This window comes from Emydura macquarii, unplaced genomic scaffold (genome assembly GCF_026122565.2).
Source record: "Emydura macquarii macquarii isolate MOO-44397 ecotype Brisbane River unplaced genomic scaffold, CSIRO-AGI_Emac_v2 contig_1390, whole genome shotgun sequence".
NCBI classification, from domain to species: Eukaryota; Metazoa; Chordata; order Testudines; family Chelidae; genus Emydura; species Emydura macquarii.
Genome location: NW_027131527.1, coordinates 3,496,689 through 3,518,008, shown reverse-complemented (window position 1 = coordinate 3,518,008; position 21,320 = coordinate 3,496,689). Strand labels below are relative to the sequence as shown.

At 44.8% G+C, this 21,320-nt stretch overlaps 1 protein-coding gene across 1 annotated transcript in view; it reads left to right on the top strand.

Annotated features, from left to right (window-relative positions):
* The first annotated feature begins 1,611 nt into the window (after positions 1–1,611).
* The window catches only part of BMPR1A (bone morphogenetic protein receptor type 1A), a 64,756-nt gene continuing 45,047 nt past the window's right edge, over positions 1,612–21,320 (top strand). Inside the window, exons 1-2 of the mRNA XM_067552519.1 lie at positions 1,612–1,822; positions 20,690–20,852. Coding sequence (XP_067408620.1) covers positions 1,756–1,822; positions 20,690–20,852 — 230 coding nt within the window. The 5' untranslated portion in view covers positions 1,612–1,755. The remainder of the gene's footprint in view (positions 1,823–20,689; positions 20,853–21,320) is intronic.

Here is a 21,320-nt window from a genome sequence, read left to right as displayed (position 1 = left end):
GGTGGCAGCCCTCCTGTGTCTCGTGAGCTGGGCTCGCAGCTTGTGACAGCCACCCGTGCCCCAGCTCCGAGCCAAGGGACAGCCTTCGGTGCCCCTGCTTGAAGACAGGCAGCAGCGGCCTGCTCACATTCCTGGGTCCCAGCTGGTGCGGAAGCCTCCTCTTCCCCAGCTCGGATTGGGTGGCAGTCGCCCACATCCTGGGCTGGCAGCCAGGCAGCAGCTGCCTGCAGCTTGCCTAGATGGCAGCCCCCCTCCCTGGCTCAAAGCCCAGTGCCCAGAAAACATGTCATTTTCATTGCTCTAGCTGAACAGTGAAAATGACAACTGACAGCCCCAGATTTTACCAGTTATCCTCTTTTCCTCTCTCTCTTCCTCCCGCCCTCCTTCCAGTCTCTCTCTTGCCCCTTTCTCCTCTCAAATCTATGGCAAAAAATTTGGTGTGGCACTTTGTTCCCCAGCATTGGCATGCTGCTCAAAGCCTCCTGGCTTTGGCCAGCATCACCTCTATCCCAGGTACATACTTGAGTTGTGCACCCCTGTTGTAACAGTGGTAACCCTACCCACATTAGATCTGACATCTGTCATATCACAGCCTTATATATGCAGCCCTTCTTCCAACATATGGCTCACATTAGTCTGTAAATATAAAATCCAATGGAAAATTGAGTGTTGGGGGTACTTATTAAAATTTTCAGAAGTTAGGGGGTACTTGCTACTTAATAGGCTGAGAAACATTGTAGTAAAGAAACAAGTTATTTAAAAAACTCTATACTTCATCAAAATGTTTTCCTGATCTCCAAAGGATTGGTCACATTACAGATCAATATTAATTTGGATCTTACCCAAAATATCACGCTGCCAGCCAATCCTTTATTATCTAATAGTAAAGGTTAATTATAAAAGGAAAGAAACAAACAAGATAAAAGATCAAAGTAATCAGTTATATGCAATTGACTTCAAAGTTCATATATATCAGAATCTTAGCAGTATTGGAGTTTACAGACTTGTACAATTCCTCCAGAGTACATCCAGTACCTGGATGAGTCTCAGTCCTTTGTTTCACAGCTTCAGATGAGAATAGTGTATCCAGGGGTAGGAAGCAGGAATGATGAAGACAAGATGGAGATGGTGCCAGCTGCCTTTTATGTCCTTTTGCCATGTGGCCTGTTTCAAAAACAAGCCCACAGCATGTGTGCATGGAAGAGCACTTGGAGTTCCCTGCTCACAGGCATGCCTCTACATGTCCTGATGACTCTCAGGCATAGCCCCTGTCTTTTTTTCTTGGGCTCATTGTATAGCTGATGGTCCTTGATTGGCCCTCAATCAGTCTGGACATTGCTGTGGCTAATCTGTTGGGGGTGTCACCCAGTAGCACAGCACAGTTTTAAATACAGAAATACCAACACATTCTTAGTTTACAATACAAAGATGATACACATATATAGATGAGCTTATCATATGCAGTAAATCATAATTTTTCCAAGGATACCCTACATGGCATATTTTGCAAGATTTGTTGTAATTTTGCAATATTGCTATCAACAGTATTATAAATGGTCACCCCTAATCCAGATAGCGTCACAACCTAATTTCATTTTATCTTTCAGGAGGCAAGTTGGAATAATTATTAAATCATCACTACTCTCAGCCACCAAATTTCATCAGGCTTCACTGAACAAACCAAATTTAAAATTCGTCAAACAGCAGGACCAGTTGCTAAGGGTGACAGTGCAAAGGAAGGATTAAAAGTGAACAATGACTCAACTGAATGTTTACATCAGGTTACTGGGAGCCTATCTGTTCATCATTCCTTGTGTTCAAGGTAAATTCATAATAATTTAAATAATGTCATTGTTTTTAATAATATTTAATTTGGAGGGCCTATAAATTCCAGTGGTTTTATCATATGAGTCCTGTTAAAAAATCTGAATGTACAGTACTGTTCTTGTAAAAGAATAACATTTGGGTGGTTAATCAGTTGCACATCTGAGAGTTAGATTGTGAGGGAGTAAATTTAGTGACAAGTATATATAAATAGAAAAGATCTAACATTGAAATCAGTCTATCTTCCTCAGTGTACATGTGTGGGTCTCACTAATGGTGATTAGTATCATGTCTGCATAAAAAGAATGAGTTTATTTATAATTTCTTATGTAAATGTGGATAACTTTGTATTTTCTATATGTTCTTTGGGTCTGATATCATAGGCATGTGTAGATGTTACTATGAACAAGTGGTCAGTCAGCCTCAAACTGTCCAAAGAAATACCCAAAACTGCAGGTGACTATCCAAACTATGAATTATGAAAGTGTGAAAATCATGTTTGGAATATGTCGTAGTTTTTTTGCTAAGTTCATTAAGTATGTACATCACTGTACTTTGCTTTGCATTACTACTCCCCCAAAAAGCTCCAAATTAGCGCTTTCAGGTGTTTTGGGAAACGAGGGTTGGTGAACAGGATCTTCCTGATGCTTTCCTTGCAAAAAAGCTCCCTAGCCTAAGAGAATGTGTAAAGGACTGGGAACTAGAAGGGCTGCATCTATTGACTGGCTTTTTAAAATTCTCAGCACATCACAAGCCTTATTTGGAGTGTTCTTCCTGTTACTACAACCTTGATGGCTGAAGTCTGGGAGTTGCAATTTAGCATAGAAATATTCATGGCCTCCTTATAGCAGGGGAAACTGGTTTTCATTTGTGCAAGCTGTCAGCCTTTGAAAATCAAGTACTATCCATACGCATCAGTGTTTCTATTGCGTTTAAGAGTGAACCTAAGATAAGATGTGCTGTATATGCATCCAGTCCTGGGCAAGGAGAAATCTTTTTCCTGGTGAGAGGAGGAGACCTATTTCATCAGATTATTCAGAATCTGAGCTCTCATTCAAAACCAAAACCTGAAAAATTCTAGTCTTATGGTTGCAGAGGAGTTCACAAACATGCATAATGTATATCAGAATAAAGTTGTTTTCTTATATCTATAGACAGCTCCAGTACCTCTGCATTGATCATAATTTTGCCCAACAGCTGTGCTGTGAACAAGACTCTAGACAATTTGACTATTATTTAGTGTTTGTATATGAACAGATTTGCGGCTTCTTACCAGTCACATATCAATCACTGTCTGATGCAATATGGATTGCTCAGTTTTATTTTTAGATATCACTTGAGCTACTTATTTTTCAAGAGTGAGATGGAATTATGTAAAGGGAAAATTATTTATTTTTAATTCAAGTGATGGGCCTTATATATTCCACTTCTGGTGTGCATATGTCCCCTGTGTGCATGATTGCACTCTTTTGGCCATCAGCGTTGGTTAAGGCTATGTCTGCGCCTTGAACGCCCTAGTGCCTTCCCACCTGAGGGCATCAAGAGCAAAGAGGTCTCAGCTGTCCCTCAGTTTCTTCTTACTGCCCATGGTGGACAGATTCTTGTCTGATTCTCTGCACTGTGACTTTGCTACTTTTGTTTATAGTTAGATTAATATGTTTTTTTCCTTTTTTTTTTTTTTTTTTTTTAATTAGTGGTAGGATCTTCCTTGGTACCAGAATTTAGCTGCTGTGGCTGAACCAAATCCCCTGGAGTTCAAAATTTCCTCCTCCTGTGGGGCAGCTCTCCTACTTAGTGGGCACTTAGAAGTGCCTTTTTTGCCTAGGACAATGACACGTCCCTGAAAGATGCTCAATCTGTTGCTCCTTCTCCAAGAGGACACCAAAGGCAAGAGATCTCTCTTTAACTCTTTCTCTCTCCTGGAATGCTCAATATAAAAGCTTCTTCAGAACCAGAGAAAAAAGGTTCTACCAGGCCTGAACAGGCTTCCTTAGCTGCTCTGCCAGTCTTTGTCAGTGAAGGTTTTGATTCCTTTGAAGAGCCCAGAAGCTCAAAGTTTAGCCTTAGCATCAAGGAGAACTGAGTCCTCCACCCAGTCACCTGAAAGGTGTAGGAAGGAACAACATTCCCATAGTAAGGTCTAGGTCACCCTTCCCAGGAGGTGTAGATCTTACTCAAATTGGCCATGTAGACATAGCTGCAAAATCTGGTCACCAAATACACACATTACTGAGACAGAGGTGGTCCACATTATACCCATGACCCAGTACTGATGACCCTGGCGTCCATGACTCCAGTGAAAAACCCTGCAGTGGCGGTACTCCCAGCACCAACTTTCTCTGTGCCAAAGTTATTTTTGGTATTGAGTGATCTTATGGTAATTTTGCAGTCATGGTTACTCTCATCAGCCATTGGAGTGCTCCATAGCTTGGTACTGACTACCAGTAGAGCTATGGTGACTGTCAGTTCTTCAGCTCCAGAGGTAGAGGAGACTCAAGTTCACCCTAGAATTCTAGATAGGGAAGACCCATCAATATAGTAGTACTCATTTTCTTTCTCCTCTTCAGAAATCAGTAGGAAGGTGTGCACCTTGTTTTCATTCATCACTCCTTGCTAATCTGACTAGACTAGGGAATCCAACAGTTGCCACTATAAAAGTAAACACATGGGTTCTTGGAGATAGCACTCATGTTGGTATCCACCTCCAGCCTTTTGTTCCTACAATATGCCAGCTCGGCCCCTTGGAGTATAAAACCAGCTAGGAAGCCTGCCTGTATCACCTCCACTCCACCCACTTAGATCTCCTTCCCCTATAAAACCACATGGAGCTACTCAAGAGAGGCAGCTGGAACACCCTCTCATTATGCACCATGAAGGATGAGAAAACAAGAACACCTGCAGGAGATCACATCATGTGATATACCTCATCCAGTGCACTCAATGTCCCAATAACAATTATGTGGTTGAAACCAGACAATCACTGTGCTCTGGAAGAAACTCACACAGGAAAACAATAAGACAAAAACAACACACCACCCATGGGTGAACTATTTTCACAGAGCAAACACTCTATATCTGACCTCTGTCCTCATCCTCAAAGGAAACTTGTACAACACAGAGCTCAGGAGCTTAAATTCATTACTCTGATAGATACTAAAAATCATGGACCGAACAGAGAACTTTGTTTATGGTTTATTACAATAGTCTGTAACCCACTAACCCCCTCTTTTTCACCTGTGACTGCAGGGGTGATAATGAGCCACACTACCTTGAGTGGTTTTTTACAATAGGTGCTACTACTTACGCCAGTGGTTTTCATTCGTGGACCCCTAAATAATTTCGAATAAATGTGAGGACCCCTTTGGAAGTCTTAAACATTGTCTGTGGACTCCTAGGGATCTGTGGACCAGAGGTTGAAAACCACTGACTTATGCTAAACAATCTGTTCTACCTTGCACTGTGCTGTGATACTGGGAGTACCCTTCTCAGATCTGATTAGGAGCTCTGTGTGGTTGGAAAACTTGTCTCTCTCACCAACAGAAGTTGGTACAATAAAAGATATTACTTCACTCGCCTTCTCTTTAATATCCTGGGACTGACGTTGCTACAACTACACTGCATACAATAATTAATGGAAAGACATTTTTGACTGTTTTAAAGTATCCTTTGACTTTTTTTTTTTTATTTGTGGAGTACATTTCAAAATTTCTGCATTCCTTTGACATATTGTTCCTTCCACTATTTCAGTAAATCTTGTTAAATCCATCTTGTATTTTAAGACCGCTTTTTCCCAATCAATTGGATGTCATTGCAAATGTTTGGGATATTTTAATAACTAGTGTAGAATTTATCTGCAGAATTTGACTACGGCAGAGTTCAGCCTACAGTGCTGTTTAAAATAAAGAAACCCCAAAGAGGAAGTCGTTGATGTGATTGTTAAAAGCAGACATCCTTTTTTGCACATTAACTGTTTCCTGTATGGCTTAATTAGAACAGCTTTACTATCAAAGAAATGGAATCCTAGTTCCACAATTTCACAGTGCAGAGTCAGAAAATTTTAGAACCGGTGCTGTGGTATTTTGTCATTCTCCCATGGTTATGACAGGACATAGAAATGTGATCTCTGCTGAAAGGTTTCATGAAAGAACATGGTTCTCTTTTTATTCCCTTATTAAAAAAATAAGTTATTTGAGTGCTTGTTCATGTCCATTCCACTATAGGTGTGTGCGCACCTCCCTGCACGGTTACCTGGAACTTTTTCCCCTTAGCAGATCCCGTAGGGCCAGCGCTGGCACCCCCTGAAGCCTCGCGCACATGACACGGTATATGTGTGCTGCCCAGCCCTAAGCCTCCTCGGTTCCTTCTTTCTGCCCGGGATGGTTGCTGGACCTAGCCTTGCTCTCAGCAAGTACTATTACCCTTCTTTGGACTTGTTTGATATTCTAAGTTAGTTTTAGTTAGTTAAGTAGTTGTTAAGAGTAGTTAGAGATAAGGCAAGTCCCTGTGGGGACTTTGAGTGGCCGGGCCATGCCCCGGTCACTGGGCTTCAAGCCATGTGCCTTCTGTGGGAAGGCCTTCCCATTCAGCAGCCCCCATGACTGCTGCCTTAAGTGCTTGGGGGAAGCCCACAGGAAAGAGAAGTGCAAGATCTGCAGGGCTTTCAAACCGAGGACTCAAAAAGACTGAGAAATCCGGTTGAAAGCCCTGCTGATGGAAGCAGTGCTCCGCCTTGGTACAGAGCGCACGGTCGGAACCGCCCTTGACTCGGCACTGCACAACATTGCTGGCACTGAAGAGGAAGAAGCAGCGCATGGAGCGCGGACGCTCCCCTGCGCCAACGGAACGGGCAGGTTTGAGTACGGAAATGCACCGGACCCGGCCCGTCGAGACTTCTCCAGTGCCTGCATCTGTATTCAGGGAGCCTCCCCTGACTCCTGGGAGGCTTTTCAGGTGACAAGAGCATTGTTGGCCTTGGCTGTGCCACCTCTCCCTCACCTCCACCGAGTGAGAAGTGGCCGGTGTCACAGGGGGAACCCGCGTTGGGTCCCCCTGAATGGTGGAGGAGATCCCCAGTACGGGGAGGAAGATCTCCCACCGGATGGTCTCAGAGGGTAGAGCAGAGCTGCTCCCCCAGTAGTCGCTCCAGGTCAGTGGTGTTGAGCTGACCTGCCCCAGCACAGGATGTGGAGTCTCCCTCTCGGCACCGACGTTGCTCCCCAGCACCGGATGCAGCGCATGCCAGGAGGTGGCACCGGTCAAGGTCTGCCAGGTGGCGCTCGGACAGCTTCTCTTCCAGATCCCCAGCATCGAGGAGTTCAGCTGCACCGAGGCGGCCCGGAACCCAGTTGCCGGAGTCCGCCTCGGCATTGAGGAGTTCGGGGTGGCGCCAACCTCGGTCACCAAAGGTGTCTGCAGGACCGCAAGGCAAGCAGCAGTGAAAATCATCGGTACTGAGATGATGCTTTGGTACCTCTAGCTCCTCGGAGCGCACCCTTGCTCGTCGGCACCGCTCGTGGCGATGGAGGCAGTCCTCATCGTCCTCCAGGTCAGAGGTGTCGAGAGGGCGGTCCCCAGCACGGAAGGGTGTCTGGGACTGAGGGAGAACACAGCACAACCGGTCCAGAGCCTCGGACCATGACGATGACTCGGTCTCCCATGGGGGGACAGTCGTTGGGCGGGCCGACGCCCCCACAAAGCATCACAGCCTGTGGCGCAGTCAGCCTCGGGTTGGCCCCAGGGACAGTGGCCGCAACAATGGCCTTGTTGGGCCCCATATGGTATCCAGGTGAGGCTGAGGCCCCAATCCATTATGTCATCAGGGGTGCAGTCCGTGCCTCTGGCACAAGAGAAGGCCCATAGGCACCACTCCTTGGATGAGGAGTCGGACCCCCTGCAAGGAACCTCAGTGGGTTCAACCCTTCGCCAGGAGGGGGCACACCTGCAGGCTGCAGATCTGCAGTCCTCTTCCTCCTCACCGGACTAGGCAGTCTTCTGGGACCACTTGGCGCCACTGGAGGATTTCAGGGCGCACCAGGAGCTGCTCAAGAGGGTGGCCTCCAACTTGGGGCTGGAGGTGAAGGCATTAGAAGAGGCCAAAGATAGCCTCTTTAATGTGCTGGCAGCAGGAGTGGCCCTCCCAGTCCATGAAAGGTTCCTTAAGATTGTAAAGGCCCTGTGGCAAGCCCCTTTCTCGGTCACCCTTACATCAAAGGTGTCTGAGAAGAAATATTATGTCCTGGCCGAGGGTTTTGAGTATTTGTTCACACACCCCGCCCCGGGAACCCTGGTAGTAGACGTGGCGAACCAGAGAGACAGGCAAGGTCAGCCAGGGTCAGCTCCCAAGAACAAGGACAGTAAGAAGCTGGACGTGTTTGGGAGAAAGATTTATTCTATGGCAAGCCTGCAGTTCAGGATTGCCAACCATCAAGCCCTCCTGGGTAGATATAATTTCAACCTGTGGGACTCCCTCAGGTGGTTCGCTGAGGCCCTCCCCCAGGACCAAGCTGCAGACATTAGTGCTATTGTGGAGGAAGGAACCGCGGTAACTAGGGCAGCACTCCAGATGTCCTGTGACGCTGCTGACTCGGCGGGCAGGCCCATAGCTTCTGCCATCCATATGAGAAGGTGCTTGTGGCTACAGTCCTTGGGTCTGTTTCTGGAGGTGCAGCAGGCTATTCAGGATCTCCCCTTTGAAGGCTTAGACCTATTCTCGGACCAGACCGATGCGAAGCGGCATGGTCTGAAGGACTCCAGGGCCACACTTCATTCCCTGGGCCTTTACACACCCCAGTTTTCCAGGCATCAGTCATGGCCCCAGGTGCAGCAGCAGCCAAGGCCTCCGCCCATTCCTTTCCAACCCTATAGGAATAGGGGGTTCAGAAGTAGAGATCAGCCCCCTAGCTCATCCTCAGCTCCCCAGCAGGGGCCCCAGGAGGTCGGGCAACCAAAGGAGATAATTTTGATGGTGCACCCAAGGGTGGCGCCCTGACTACTCTCCTGGATCCGCCCCGCCCCTTCCTAGACAGGTTAAGGTTCTTCTATCCCTAATGGGCAAAAATCACTTCAGACTGTTGGGTCCTTGGGATAGTCTCTGGGGGCTATGCCCTACAGTTTACATCTACCTCCTCCTCCCCCCCCCCAGCAACTCTCCCCTCCGTCCCTCTTCAGGGACCCCTCTCACGGGCAACTCTTCTTACAGGAGGTGGACATCCTCCTCAACCTGGGAGTGGTGGAAATGGTTCCTCAAGGCAGAAAGGGGAAAGGGTTTCTATTCGAGGTACTTCCTCATCCCCAAGGCGAAGAGGGGTCTGAGACCCATATTAGACCTGCGTCGTTTAAACAAATTTGTTAAACGACTCAGGTTTCATGTGGTCTCCCTAGCTTCTATAATCCCTTCCCTGGATCCAGGAGACTGGTATGCCGCCCTCGATCTCAAGGACGCATACTTTCATGTGTCTATCCTCCTCAGCCACAGGTGTTTTCTCTGTTTCACGGTGGCTGGCTCCCACTACCAGTTTACAGCCCTACCCTTTGGCCTATCTTTAGCTCCAAGGATGTTTACCAAGTGCATGGCGGTAGTGGCTGCCCCCCTGAGATGAAAGGGTGTGCACATTTTTCCTTCCCTAGATGATTGGCTGATCCAGGGACAGGTCCAGGTCCCAAGTGCAGGAAAGCGTGACCCTCGTTTGCTCCATGTGCAGCAGGAGCAAATAAACGAACAGAAGTCCACACTAACCCTAGTGCAATGAATAGAGTTCATTGGGGCTGTCTCAGCCATGTTTCGAGACAATGGTCTCTATCATCGCCCAGCTCCACCAATGCTCCATGACAACAGCCAGGCACTGCGTACAGCTGTTAGGCCACATGGCGGCCTGCATGTACATAGTGAGACTAGGTTGGCTGAGACTCAGACTGTTTCAGGCATGGTTGGCCTCGGTATATGTTCCAAGCAGACACCCATTGGACCGGGTGGTCACAGTTCCCCCGCCCATCTTAGCCTCCCTAAACTGGTGGCGGACTCCCAGGGCAGTGATGAAGGGCGTTCCGTTCAGGGAACTGGTCCCGTCGGTCACCCTAATTTCCGATGCTTTGGATGTAGGATGGGGAGCCCACATCAACACCAACCTAGTCACTCAGGGGCTCTGATCGGAGGAGGAGAGGTACATTAACATGAAGGAGCTGAGGGCCATTCGCCTAGCGTGCAACATGTTCCTCCAATTCCTGACAGGCAGAGAGGTGCAGGTGCTGACGGACACCACAGCCATGTTTTGCATAAGCAGGCAGAGGGGAGCCTGCTCAGTGGCCCTCTGCGAGGAAGCTATCTGTTTGTGGGACTTGGCCTTGAGGTACGATTTCCACTTGACTGCCTTTCACCTCCCGGGAGTGAGGAACGACGAGGTGGATCGCCTTAGCAGGTCATTTCTGCCCCAACATGTCTGGTCATTGTACCCAGAGGTGGTGGCTATGATCTTCCAGAAGTGGGGTGTTCCCCAACTGGGCTTACTTGCATCAGCCTGGAACACGACGCATCCGAGGTTCTGCTCACTCCGGGATTGCGAGACTGGTTCGATTTCCGATGCATTCCTCATGGACTGGAGGGGTACTCTAATGTATGCGTTTCTGCCCATTTTGCTCCTACCTAAGGTCCTGTTGAAAATAAAGAGGGATAGAGCGAAGATTATATTCATCGGTCTGGCCTGGCCAAGCAGCAGTGGTTCAGCATGCTGCTGGACCTTTTGATAGCCCCTGGAACTCCCGAGGCAGCATGACCTTCTATTCCAGGATCACGGTCTCCTCTTGCACCTGGACCTGGACTCCCTGAACCTCACGGCCTAGAGGCTCTGTGGCTGATGGAGGGAGAGAGAGCCTGTTTGGTACAGTTCCAGCAAGTCCTGCTTGGCAGCAGGAAGCCTTCCACACAGATCGTGTATTGGGCTAAGTGGAGACGGTTTACCTGTTGAGCGGAGTCCTGGGGTATTCCGCCCAGCCTCTCACCTATACAGGCGTTCCTGGAGTACCTGCTCCAACTAAAGCTCCAGGGTCTGGTGCTGACGTCACTGAAGGTATACCTTGTGGCCATTTTGGCCTTCCATTAGCTGTTTGAGGGGAGATGGGTGTTCCCCCATCCCATGTCGGCCAGGTTCCTCAAGGGGGTGGAGAGGCTTTATCCGCAGGTCCATGACCCGGTGCCTCCCTGGGATGTCAACCTGGTCCTCTCGAGACTCACGGGGGCCCCCCTTTGAACCCATGGCTTCAGGCCCTCTGCTCATGCTTTCATGGAAGGTAGCCTTCTTGGTGGCCATTACCTCAGCTAGGAGGGTCTCCAAGATTAGGGCCTTGACCTCGGAGCCCCCTTATACAGTATTCTATAAGGATAAGGTGCAGTTGAGGCCGCATTCAGCCTTCCTGCCCAAGGTGGTTTCCCAGTTTCATTGTAATCAAGATATTTTTCTCTCCATGTTTTTTCCCAAACCGCACGGTTCGGAGGAGGACAGGAGATGGCATTCACTGGACGTGAGACGAGCCTTGGCCTTCTACATCGAGCGTATAACGCTGTTACGGAAATTGACGCAGCGCTTCGTCGCAGTGGCTGACTGGATGAAAGGCTCACCTGTCTCCACTGAGCGCATCTCCTCGTGGATTACATCATGCATCAAGTTCTGCTACGAGCAGGCAAGGGTGCCGCTTCCGGGAACCATCACAGCGCACTCAACCAGAACTCGAGCCTCATCTACAGTCTTCCTGGAGAGAGTGCCCCTGCAGGACATCTACAAAGCCATCACCTGATCATCGGTGCATACCTTCACGTCCCACTACGCCATCGTCCAGCATGCAAGAGAGAACATGGGATTCGGCAGAGCAATGCTGAGGGCAGCTCACTGGTAACTCCCACCCACCTCCAAAGGTATTGCTCGTTAGTCACCTATAGTGGAATGGACATGAGCAGTCACTCGAAGAAGAAAACAAGGTTACTTACCAGTAACTGATGTTCTTCGAGATGTGTTGCTCATGTCCATTCCACAACCAACACCCCACCCCACCCCGGTCCTCGCTTCCGGAGTTGGCAGAAAGAAATGATTGAGGGGGCTTAGGGCCGGCAGCGCCTCTATACCGCAACATGTGTGCGGGGCTCCAGGGGGCGCCGAAGCCGGCCCTACGGGATCTGCTAAGGGGGAAAAGCTTCGGGTAACCATGCACGGAGGCATGCACACACCTATAGTGGAGTGGACATGAGCAACAAGTAACCTTGTTTTTGTCTACTTAAATTTTAAAACAGAACATAATAAATAAGTGTAAAGTTTAACTCTTAGCTGCTGATCCTTACTCCAAAAGAACAGGGTAGCTATCCATATGAATGTCTTCAGTGATTACATACCTGGTACATGAGATGGCACTGGAGGGAGGATGTTAAGTTAAATTTGTTGGGCTTGAGAAAGCAGTGACGTGATTAAGACACATTTTTTTGCACTCAAAGAAGCTAAAGATGTTTTTAAAAGGGGAAATGTTGACATATAAGCATGTTACCTAAAATATTCTAAAACAAAATCCACATGATGTACGTTAAGTCATTGCTGTCCTCAACCTTGGTATTAGGCAGAAAGCTGACAGATTTCACTTTTGTTATAGCAGATGCTTTTCAGAGTCTGTGTCCCAACATATATAAATAATCTTCAAATGAAAGTAATTTCATAAAGAATTCAGTATAGCTGTTCTTCACAGGGAAGGTCCACAGATCTTATTCCTACTTGCAGCTCTTTGAAGACAGAAACCAAACCTGTCAATCAAGGCAGGCTGGGAGTTGCCACACCTCCTGAAGATCCAGCTAGCCAGTAGGAATTGACTCTTTAAACTGCAGGAAGGTTTTCCCAGACTATCATTCCTGCTCTGAGCAACAAGTGAGGAAAAAACAACGAGAAAAGGATCTTTTTTATTCTTAGTAGTTAAATTATTGGATTGTAAGTGTTTGTCTGCATGGGAAAATTGACCAGCATACATCAGAATAATTATTCCACCATACTTACACTGATATAACTCCATGTATGCACACACTTTTCTGAAATAAAAATAGTTTTATTCTGGGGAAAAATTACTTACTAATTCCAGTTTGGTTACACAAATATGCAAAAACAAAATTTGAATTTAGCATGACATCTGTTAACTTGATGTATTGCAGGGATTTCAGATTCTTACACAGTTTCTAGTGACATGGGCATGCAGTTCTGTATGGAATTTTCACTATCATTTGGTTTTTATATTTATCTAAGATAAATAACAGTACTCTTGTTTTTCATTTTACACTTCACTAAAAAGTTCAATTACTGCTTACAGAAATCTTTTTTACTTTTATCCAGTTCAAAACAACATTCTAAACCACCCATGCAGCCTGGAAGAACTTAACTGGAATAATATTGTTGATTAGTCCTTAGGTGTGTGAAATTTTTAGTGAATCAGTGTCATTTCACTGTCATTCAGAACATCAGATCTTGTATAACGATATGGTAACTTAAAGGACACTTTCAGGTAGTTTTAAATTTCCACACTATCAATTTGCAGTTCTTCCATTCAGCCTATTGATTGCATTGTGAGTATGCACCAAGGAAAAGCGGTGGTGGAGGGCCACCTCAGGCACAGAGGTATGCAAGTCACTCCTTACCTGGATGACTGGCTCATCTGGGGTTGGTCAATAGCACAAGTCCAATGTGGCATCAACGTCGTAAGACACTTTCAGGTTGCTGAGCTGCTAATAAACAAACAGAAGTTTACACTTACACCGGTTCAAAGGATAGAGTTCATTGGAGCAGTCCTACACTCTACACATGCCAGAGCTCTCCTGCCCAAGGCCAGGTTCCTTGTAATGTCAGAGCTCATAGCCCGATTATCTGCCCACACCATCACCACAGCAAGGGTATGTCTCAGCCTTCTGGGCTATATGGCAGCCTGTACTTATGTGGTACGTTATACCGGGCTGTGCCTCAGACCATTGCAGATGCAGCTGGTAATGGTATACTCTCCATCCAGGCACTCTATGTACAGGATACCACCGTTCCCCCTCTCATATTTACCTTTCTGTCATGGTGGACAAAACCATGGCACGTACTGACCAGAGTACTATTTGTGGCCCTTTGGCAAACATTGTCACTGGTCTCAGATGCCTCGGAATTAGGATGGGGAGCCCACGTCGGTGTACTACAGACACAGGGCCTTTGGACCAAGGGCGAGCTAGTTCTACATATCAATGTCAGGGAACTCAGAGCTACCCAACTGGCCTTGTGAGGTGTTCTTGCCGCACCTTTCCAACAAGGTTGTGTGGATTCTCGTGGACAATATGGTATTACATTAACAGGCAAGGTGCCAGGTCCTCAGTCCTTTGTCAGGGAGCCTTATATTGGTGGGATCTCTGCATGATCCACAACATTCAGCTGGAGGCGACTCATCATCCTGGAGTCAAGAATGCATTGGTAGATTACCTAAGCAGATCCTTTTGCTCTCACCACAAATGGTTACTCCACCCGAAGATGGCCAACTGCATCTTCTGAAGGTGGAGAGTTCCCCGCGTGGACCTCTTCGTGACCAGAGAGAACAGGAAGCAGGGGACTGGTTTAGATGATTGAAGTCCCTTCCAGTCCTATTTGTCTATGGTTCTATGATTCATTTAGTTAGGGGGTTTAGCAGTCTGCACCTGCAAATTTCATGTAATGAATTACCAGGCCTTTTTGGCTAAAGAGCAGGTTGAACTTTGGAAAAAGGATATTTGCTTGGTTGAGCCCATCTCTCGGGACAAATGCCAGGGGCTTTAGAAGTTAGTTTGAGTATGTGGACCTGGCTTAACGTTATAAGTGAGCAACCTATGAACGAGTGATGTGGGGAGCTAGTCATTTCCTCCACAGTGGATGTCTGCCTTTGTGCTTGGCTTTAGGCCTCTACATTCCACCAGCAGATCCAGTAAAAATGACAGTAAAAGGGGAAGGGCATTATTCCAAGGAAAATATTGCATGTTATTGTTTGGACCAGGAGAAGAGAAGTAAAGATTATAAGATGAGGTAAGTGTTCTTGTTGTAAGACAATGCATGCATGAGAAAGTAGCATTAGTTTTAAGTCAAACCAGGGGAAAAGTCTGTGTGGACGCTCTTATTTTTCCTTTTTAAAGTGTGATTTACCTTAAAGTAGGCTTAATTCAGTTTCATTTAAGTAAAAGTGAGTGCACGTTGCCTCTTGCACTAATTTAACTAAATTTATTTAAAATCACACTTTCAGTTTTTATTCTAGAAGTTTATATTTCTGTAAGTAAGTAACTTCCAGAAGGTTTTTTAATATATTATTTTACTTGTAGTTGTCTAAATTTACAAAACTGCTGTTGGTTTTATCTAATGTAAAATGGGATTTAGATGTTCTATTCTGGGGAATTTCCTGACTGGCAATCTTGAGGGAAACGGCTCTCTAGTCTCTGTCAAGGCAGGCAGTGAAAATGATGGTTGATGTACAGTGAGTGATAAAGAATGCTGTAATCTTCTTTTTTTCTGGAATACTGTCCCATGCAGGTACCATTGTGTGAAGAAAAGGACCAAATAATACTAAGTTACAGGGAAGAGTCATGGATACCTTTTGCATGTGTCTTAATACATTTGAAAGTTGATGTATTTTTTTTAATCCTGTGCTCTGTGCATGTGTAATTCCAAATAGCCTCGGTTCCCTGTCAGTCTTTGGTCCTCCTACTGAGATTGCCATCAAAGATACCATTTATGATGGTAGTTTATGTGGGAACTAAGAACACCAAACCATTGCTGAAGGCTTCTCAAAGGTAGGCAGACAGCAATTTATTTATTTAGGAATAGCATTTTTATTTGATCCAGAACCAGCTGTTGGAATGGGTTGGTCATGAAAGTGTTTATATTAATCCATATAAGGGTCTGTCTTCACTGCAGAGTTAACCAGGCTCTTTTCCTGGTTTTAACCTGAGTACCCTTACTGGCCATACACAAACCTTTTGCTTGTGTTTGGGAACACTAAGTCCAAGCAAGCTTACCCAGCTGGGATATAGGTTATAACCCAAGCTCCATTTTAACAATGGCTGGAATCTGCATTTTGCAGTGAGGACTCAGGCTAACCCAGTTCAGTGTCTTCCTCCAGTTTCCTCCTGAAAAACAGACAAGTCCTCCCACAACTGACTGAGAATCAGAGCATCTGAACACGAGGAACTATGACACAGACACATGTTACTGAGTGCACTAACATGGTTGTGGCTTTGCAGTGGGTTTGCTCAGTAGGGACGCTCGTACTTGGGCTAAGCTGACTTGGGTGCTATAGCAGGGAGCATGGCAAAGCGCTCCACCTGAGTCCATAGGTACTGCGGTCCCTGCTGGAGTCAAAGGGATGGGAAATAAATGCTCCCCTCCCCTGGCTCCAGCAGAGAGCACTGATCTCCTGTTCTTCTGGCTACAGAAAGGAGTTAGGTGGAGTGCACAGGGCTACAGGATCCATGCGGTTCCCTGCTGCATCCAGGAGGATGGTAGATTAGCAAGGAGGCAGCCTCTTCGCTGAACTCCTTCCATCTGGCTGCAGCGGTGGGAGACGGAAGGCTGCTGGCGGAGACTGGTGGTCCTTCAGGGTTGTAAAAATGATATCTGTGGCCCTTGAGCCAAAAAGGTTGGGAACCACTAAGTGTTTCCAGTCCTAGCCGGTCTCAGGATACTGGACCGAAAAAGGTTTGTATCACTTAATAATCAGTAACAAATTTTTTTTAGTTCTGTAGAACTTCTTAGTTCTGCAAAGCTGGAAACAAAGCTAGGATTTATACCTCAGCTGAGGTTTCCTCTTTCAGTGGAGACTAAAACGAAGAGCTTACATATAGTCTTTTCTCTAAATTCATCAGACCTATGTAGTGCCTCTTTAACGTGGAAACAAGAAGTACTTATGATATCAGCAGCAATCTGGTATTATATGACATTTCAGACTTTGTTGAGAAAGGAACTACAGCACAGTTAAATAGAAGGGAAAGAGATTGGAGGAGTCAGTGCTGAATACATTCCGGATACTTGCCACATAAATCAGGGTATGTTGTGTACAATTAGGTCTAACATGCCACATAGCATACTGAGTCGTAAACATAACGATCATTTATATTTACATATACCTATTTTAGAAATATTTCAAATAAAAATATTGCTAACAAGAACGTTGATGAGACTAGTTGAATATTAGTAATATAAAGTTTTGCTGTAAATTTTGCTATGGTTTTTGGGGTGTGTTTTTTATTAGTCATGTCTGAACTAGACACATTTTCTTTAATTATCTGAAAGGAAATAGTTGCAGCTGGAAAATACACTCAATATGCTGTACTAATCTGGTGGTGAAGTCTGCAAGTCTGTGTGTTGATGAGAGAAGTGAGATCAGGTTTCACAAGTATTTCATCTCACATTTGGTTGTGTAAAGTATAAGGGCTCATCTAGCATACCTTTTTTTTAAGAAAATGAAATATAATATTAGAACAATGTCCTTATTTCTCTAAAATTAGTTCTTGGTGGATTTGATAGGGAGCCATATCAATCTGTCAAATAGGCCATTTTAACTGACTTTTCTGTTCAAGACTTGGGCATTTGAAGGGAAAATGAATGCATGCAGTGTAGTAAAAGCCATACTTGCTTTCTGAGAAGAAATATTTCTGTCCACTGAGTTATAATTGGATTTTTCTAAAAATACAATTATGACATTCTGGGGTGCAGTCCATACCAGTGAGGGGCTGTTACCCTTGCCCTGCAACCTGGGTTCCTCACAATGCTTTGCTTCGGTGGCTCCCAACCTGGGCCCCTCAAAAATAGCCAAAGAGCATGTGGGTCACACCCTGAGTGTCTGTGTATACCTGCAGCATGCCAGCACACTCTAGTCACACACACTGGTTTCCATCGACCTTGTTACCACTTGCAGGGTGACGCCAACACATTTACAGTCCTGGATTTTCCCCCAAAATATGTGCACTGCACTGGAAGGACTCTAGAGAGTCTAGGCATTAGGTCTGTTTCCCCTCTGAGGATCAGTGTACAAAGTTTGCTACCCTAAATTAAGTTACTAACATCCAGTGCTGTGAACTGTTTGTTTTGATTAAAGAATAAAATGAGTTCATTTAACTATGAAGAGAGAGGTTTTAAGTAAGTACAAATAAAAGGTATTAAAGTCAGAAATAGTTACAGGAGAAATAAAGATAAAATGCTTCCTAGTACTAAAACTTAACAAACCATGGCCATGTCTATATAATTCGCCGCCGCCAGATTGATCTTTCTAGATTGATTGAGTGGTCAGTGTAGACTCAGGAAGTCGACTGAGTAAAACCACCTCGTCAAGTAGCATAGCGCTGCGTTGATGGAAACACTGTTCCTGTCGGCGCAGCTCAGTGTAGACTGCGCGCAGAAGGGAAGCACAGCAGTCGACGTGAGTTACGCAAGCTACTCTGCGTATTTTGCATAATTCCCGTCTGCCACTGAATCGCCAGGTGAGTGTGGACCAGGGCTATACTTGCTTCAAGATGAAGTTTCTTACCACCTACTTGCAATAAAATTGCTGACCAAATTATGAGGCCAGGTTTTCCTCCCAAAGTCCAAAGGGTTTCTTTCTTTTGTCCTCTTATGTGAAAAAGAGAGATGGATAGGGAGTGATACTTTGGAATGTTTTTGCCCCCTCACTTTTATAGTTCAGTCCACCTTTGAAATGCATTTTCCTAAGGGTTGCCCCTTGATAAAGTTCATTCCTGCTGTGAAGATGGCGATGAGGAGTCTGGTGGTAAGAGATTCCATGCAGTTGAGTGTTAATATGTAGATAACTTTGTTACTACCTCGCTTTCTTGCAAAAGAATGGCTAATTGACAAGTGGTTGCCCATCAGCTTTGATGACACCTGGCTAGAGGTATCAGTTTGTCCTTTGTCTTTGAAAAATAGATTTACCTACTCCCCAGACTTTTCTGGTAAACACACTTCAGTCATGATTTCAATTTATGTTCATAACTTTATATATAATGTTGCTACATACATTTCACCATGATTTATTGACCTGCAAGTTATAATTTTCAAATTATACCTTATAAGGCACGTGTTATGCAAAGATTATAGTGGTCTGTAGGGTGTGAACACAGGGGTGCATTCAGTCGCAACTATATATGCTGGATTCCCTGTCCAGCATCTTAAGCTTTCAATGCAAGACTGTTGCCAACTCCCACAGCTCAAGTGGGGTTTCACCAGATCAGGACTTGATGTCTACAAATCTGTTTGCCCTCTGAGGATATGTGAGACATGAACATTAGCAGAAGGTGAGGTATTAATAAATTATAAAGCCAGATGGGTTCACTACGATCATCTCTGTGATCTGTATAATACAGAGATGTAGAACTTTTCTGAATTAATTCCTGTTTGAACTACAGAATACTTTTGATAAAAATGTCGAATCTTGATTTTAACACGGCCAGTGATGGAGAATCCTCCACAACCTTTGGCTATAATTACCCTTTGGACTTTGTTATATCTTTGTCTGTTAGATTGAGGAGCCTGTTATCAAATATTTGTTCCCCAGATAGGTGTAGTTACAGACTATGATCAAATTACCCTTTAAAAAAAAAAAAGATTAAACTAAACAGATTGAGCTCCTTGAGTCTTTCACTTTAAATAATATTTTCCAATCCTTTAATCATTTTTGTGGTTCTTCTCTGAAGCCTCTTGAATTTTATCAACATCCTTCTTGATTTGTGGGCACCACAAAGTATTCCAGTAGCAGTCACACCACTACCAAATAAAGGGGTAGTAGAATCTCTCTCTTACTCAAGATTCCCTTGTTCATACAGCCAAAGATCACATTGGCCCTTTTGTGTGGATAGGGATATTTCCTAATGGAGACATCAATGTGGGTAGCATTGTTGTGGGGGAATGGATGGAAAGTAGAGAGAGGCTGTCAACCAGTGAAGCACAAGAGATTTGCCTTTTGAGATAGCTCCTAGAGGAATGGAGCTGGTAGCTCCAGTCCTCAATGTTCCACCGTGGTGGGAGGTCAACTTGAACTGTTTGTGCCACCTCTACCATTCAGAGTGGCATTCCAGTGACCTCATCCTGGAACAACAGATGTTTGGTCATTTTTAGTCCTGAGAAGTTGAGGATTACTTGGAACATTATTTACCCCCACTGACAATACATTAAAGCACTGTAGTGTGTGGATGTGCAAGTTGCATTTCAGTTGATTGAGAACAAAGGTATTTTAGTCCTTCAGAATTCTCTAGTTTAGACAAGCCTTCAGTGGTCCATAAACTGTAAAAGCTATCGGAGTTCCACTGCTTTGGTACCAGAAGATCAAGACTCGGATGTGGAAATCCAGTGAAATGACTAAAGAGAAGAAAAAAAATTACAGGTTAAATACCTTCGGCTCCCCCACAAAGCAACTGCCTTGGTGTGGTTCTCAAGCCTGTAGTATGTTGGTTCTAGAAACATATGTGAATAAAAGGGGCTTGCTTTAGTAAGAGAGTGGAAGAATTAATATGTTTTCACTCTTACATTCACAAGTTTTTACAAATGAAAGTATCCTCCTTCTATTTACATTGATTGTAAATGCCGCAAAATATACACACCATTAATAAGATCTGCTAACTTCTGGATTCTACGTTCTGGATATTTCCAGAATTTGGCTAATAATTATTTTATCTCAGAAATATGTAGCTAACTCACAATTCCAGTCAAAATAATAATAATAAAAAAAAAGTTCTGTGTAGTGTATGTAATCCTCAAACCAGTTTGTAGTTCCATTTATTAGTACTTTGGATTTCACTGTAAATTAATGTCTTCAACAACTTGCAAAAGAAGAGCATATGTGGAAAAAATACTTTTGTGTTCTTACACAGGGCAAAATCTAGATACCGTGCTCCATGGCACAGGAATGAAGACAAATCCTGACCAGAAGAAGCAGACAAATGGAGTAACATTGGCTCCTGAGGACACCTTACCTTTTCTACAGTGCCACTGTTCAGGACACTGTCCCGATGATGCTATTAATAACACATGCATGTAAGTAGTGCACACAATATATAGAAACTGGGCAAACGTTTTTGCTCATAGACAGTTAAGTATCTCACTGTAATGCTATTTTTAGGGTTTTGTCAAGCTATTTGATTAGATTTGCTTGTTTCTATTGAATCTTTTCCTTGGAAGGATATAAAACAGCTCTAAGGATTGTATGCGCATGTGTGATTTCTCCCACTACAGAAATGGAACCATTTTGGGAGTCGTAACAACCAATCCTCATCCCAACAACACTATCTTTCGGGCAAAGTTATTTTAAAAAAAACCCAAAAACTTATCCAGTTGAAGCTGTAATAGGTAATAAGTGGCCAAAATGTAAATCTCTCAATAACGTTTCATGTAAACTCACTTGTATGTTGATAAAAACTAATGCTCAAAATGTCACATTACCCACTGTTATGAAAAAACTTTAATTTAGTAATTACATATTACATATGCATCAGTAGCAGAGAT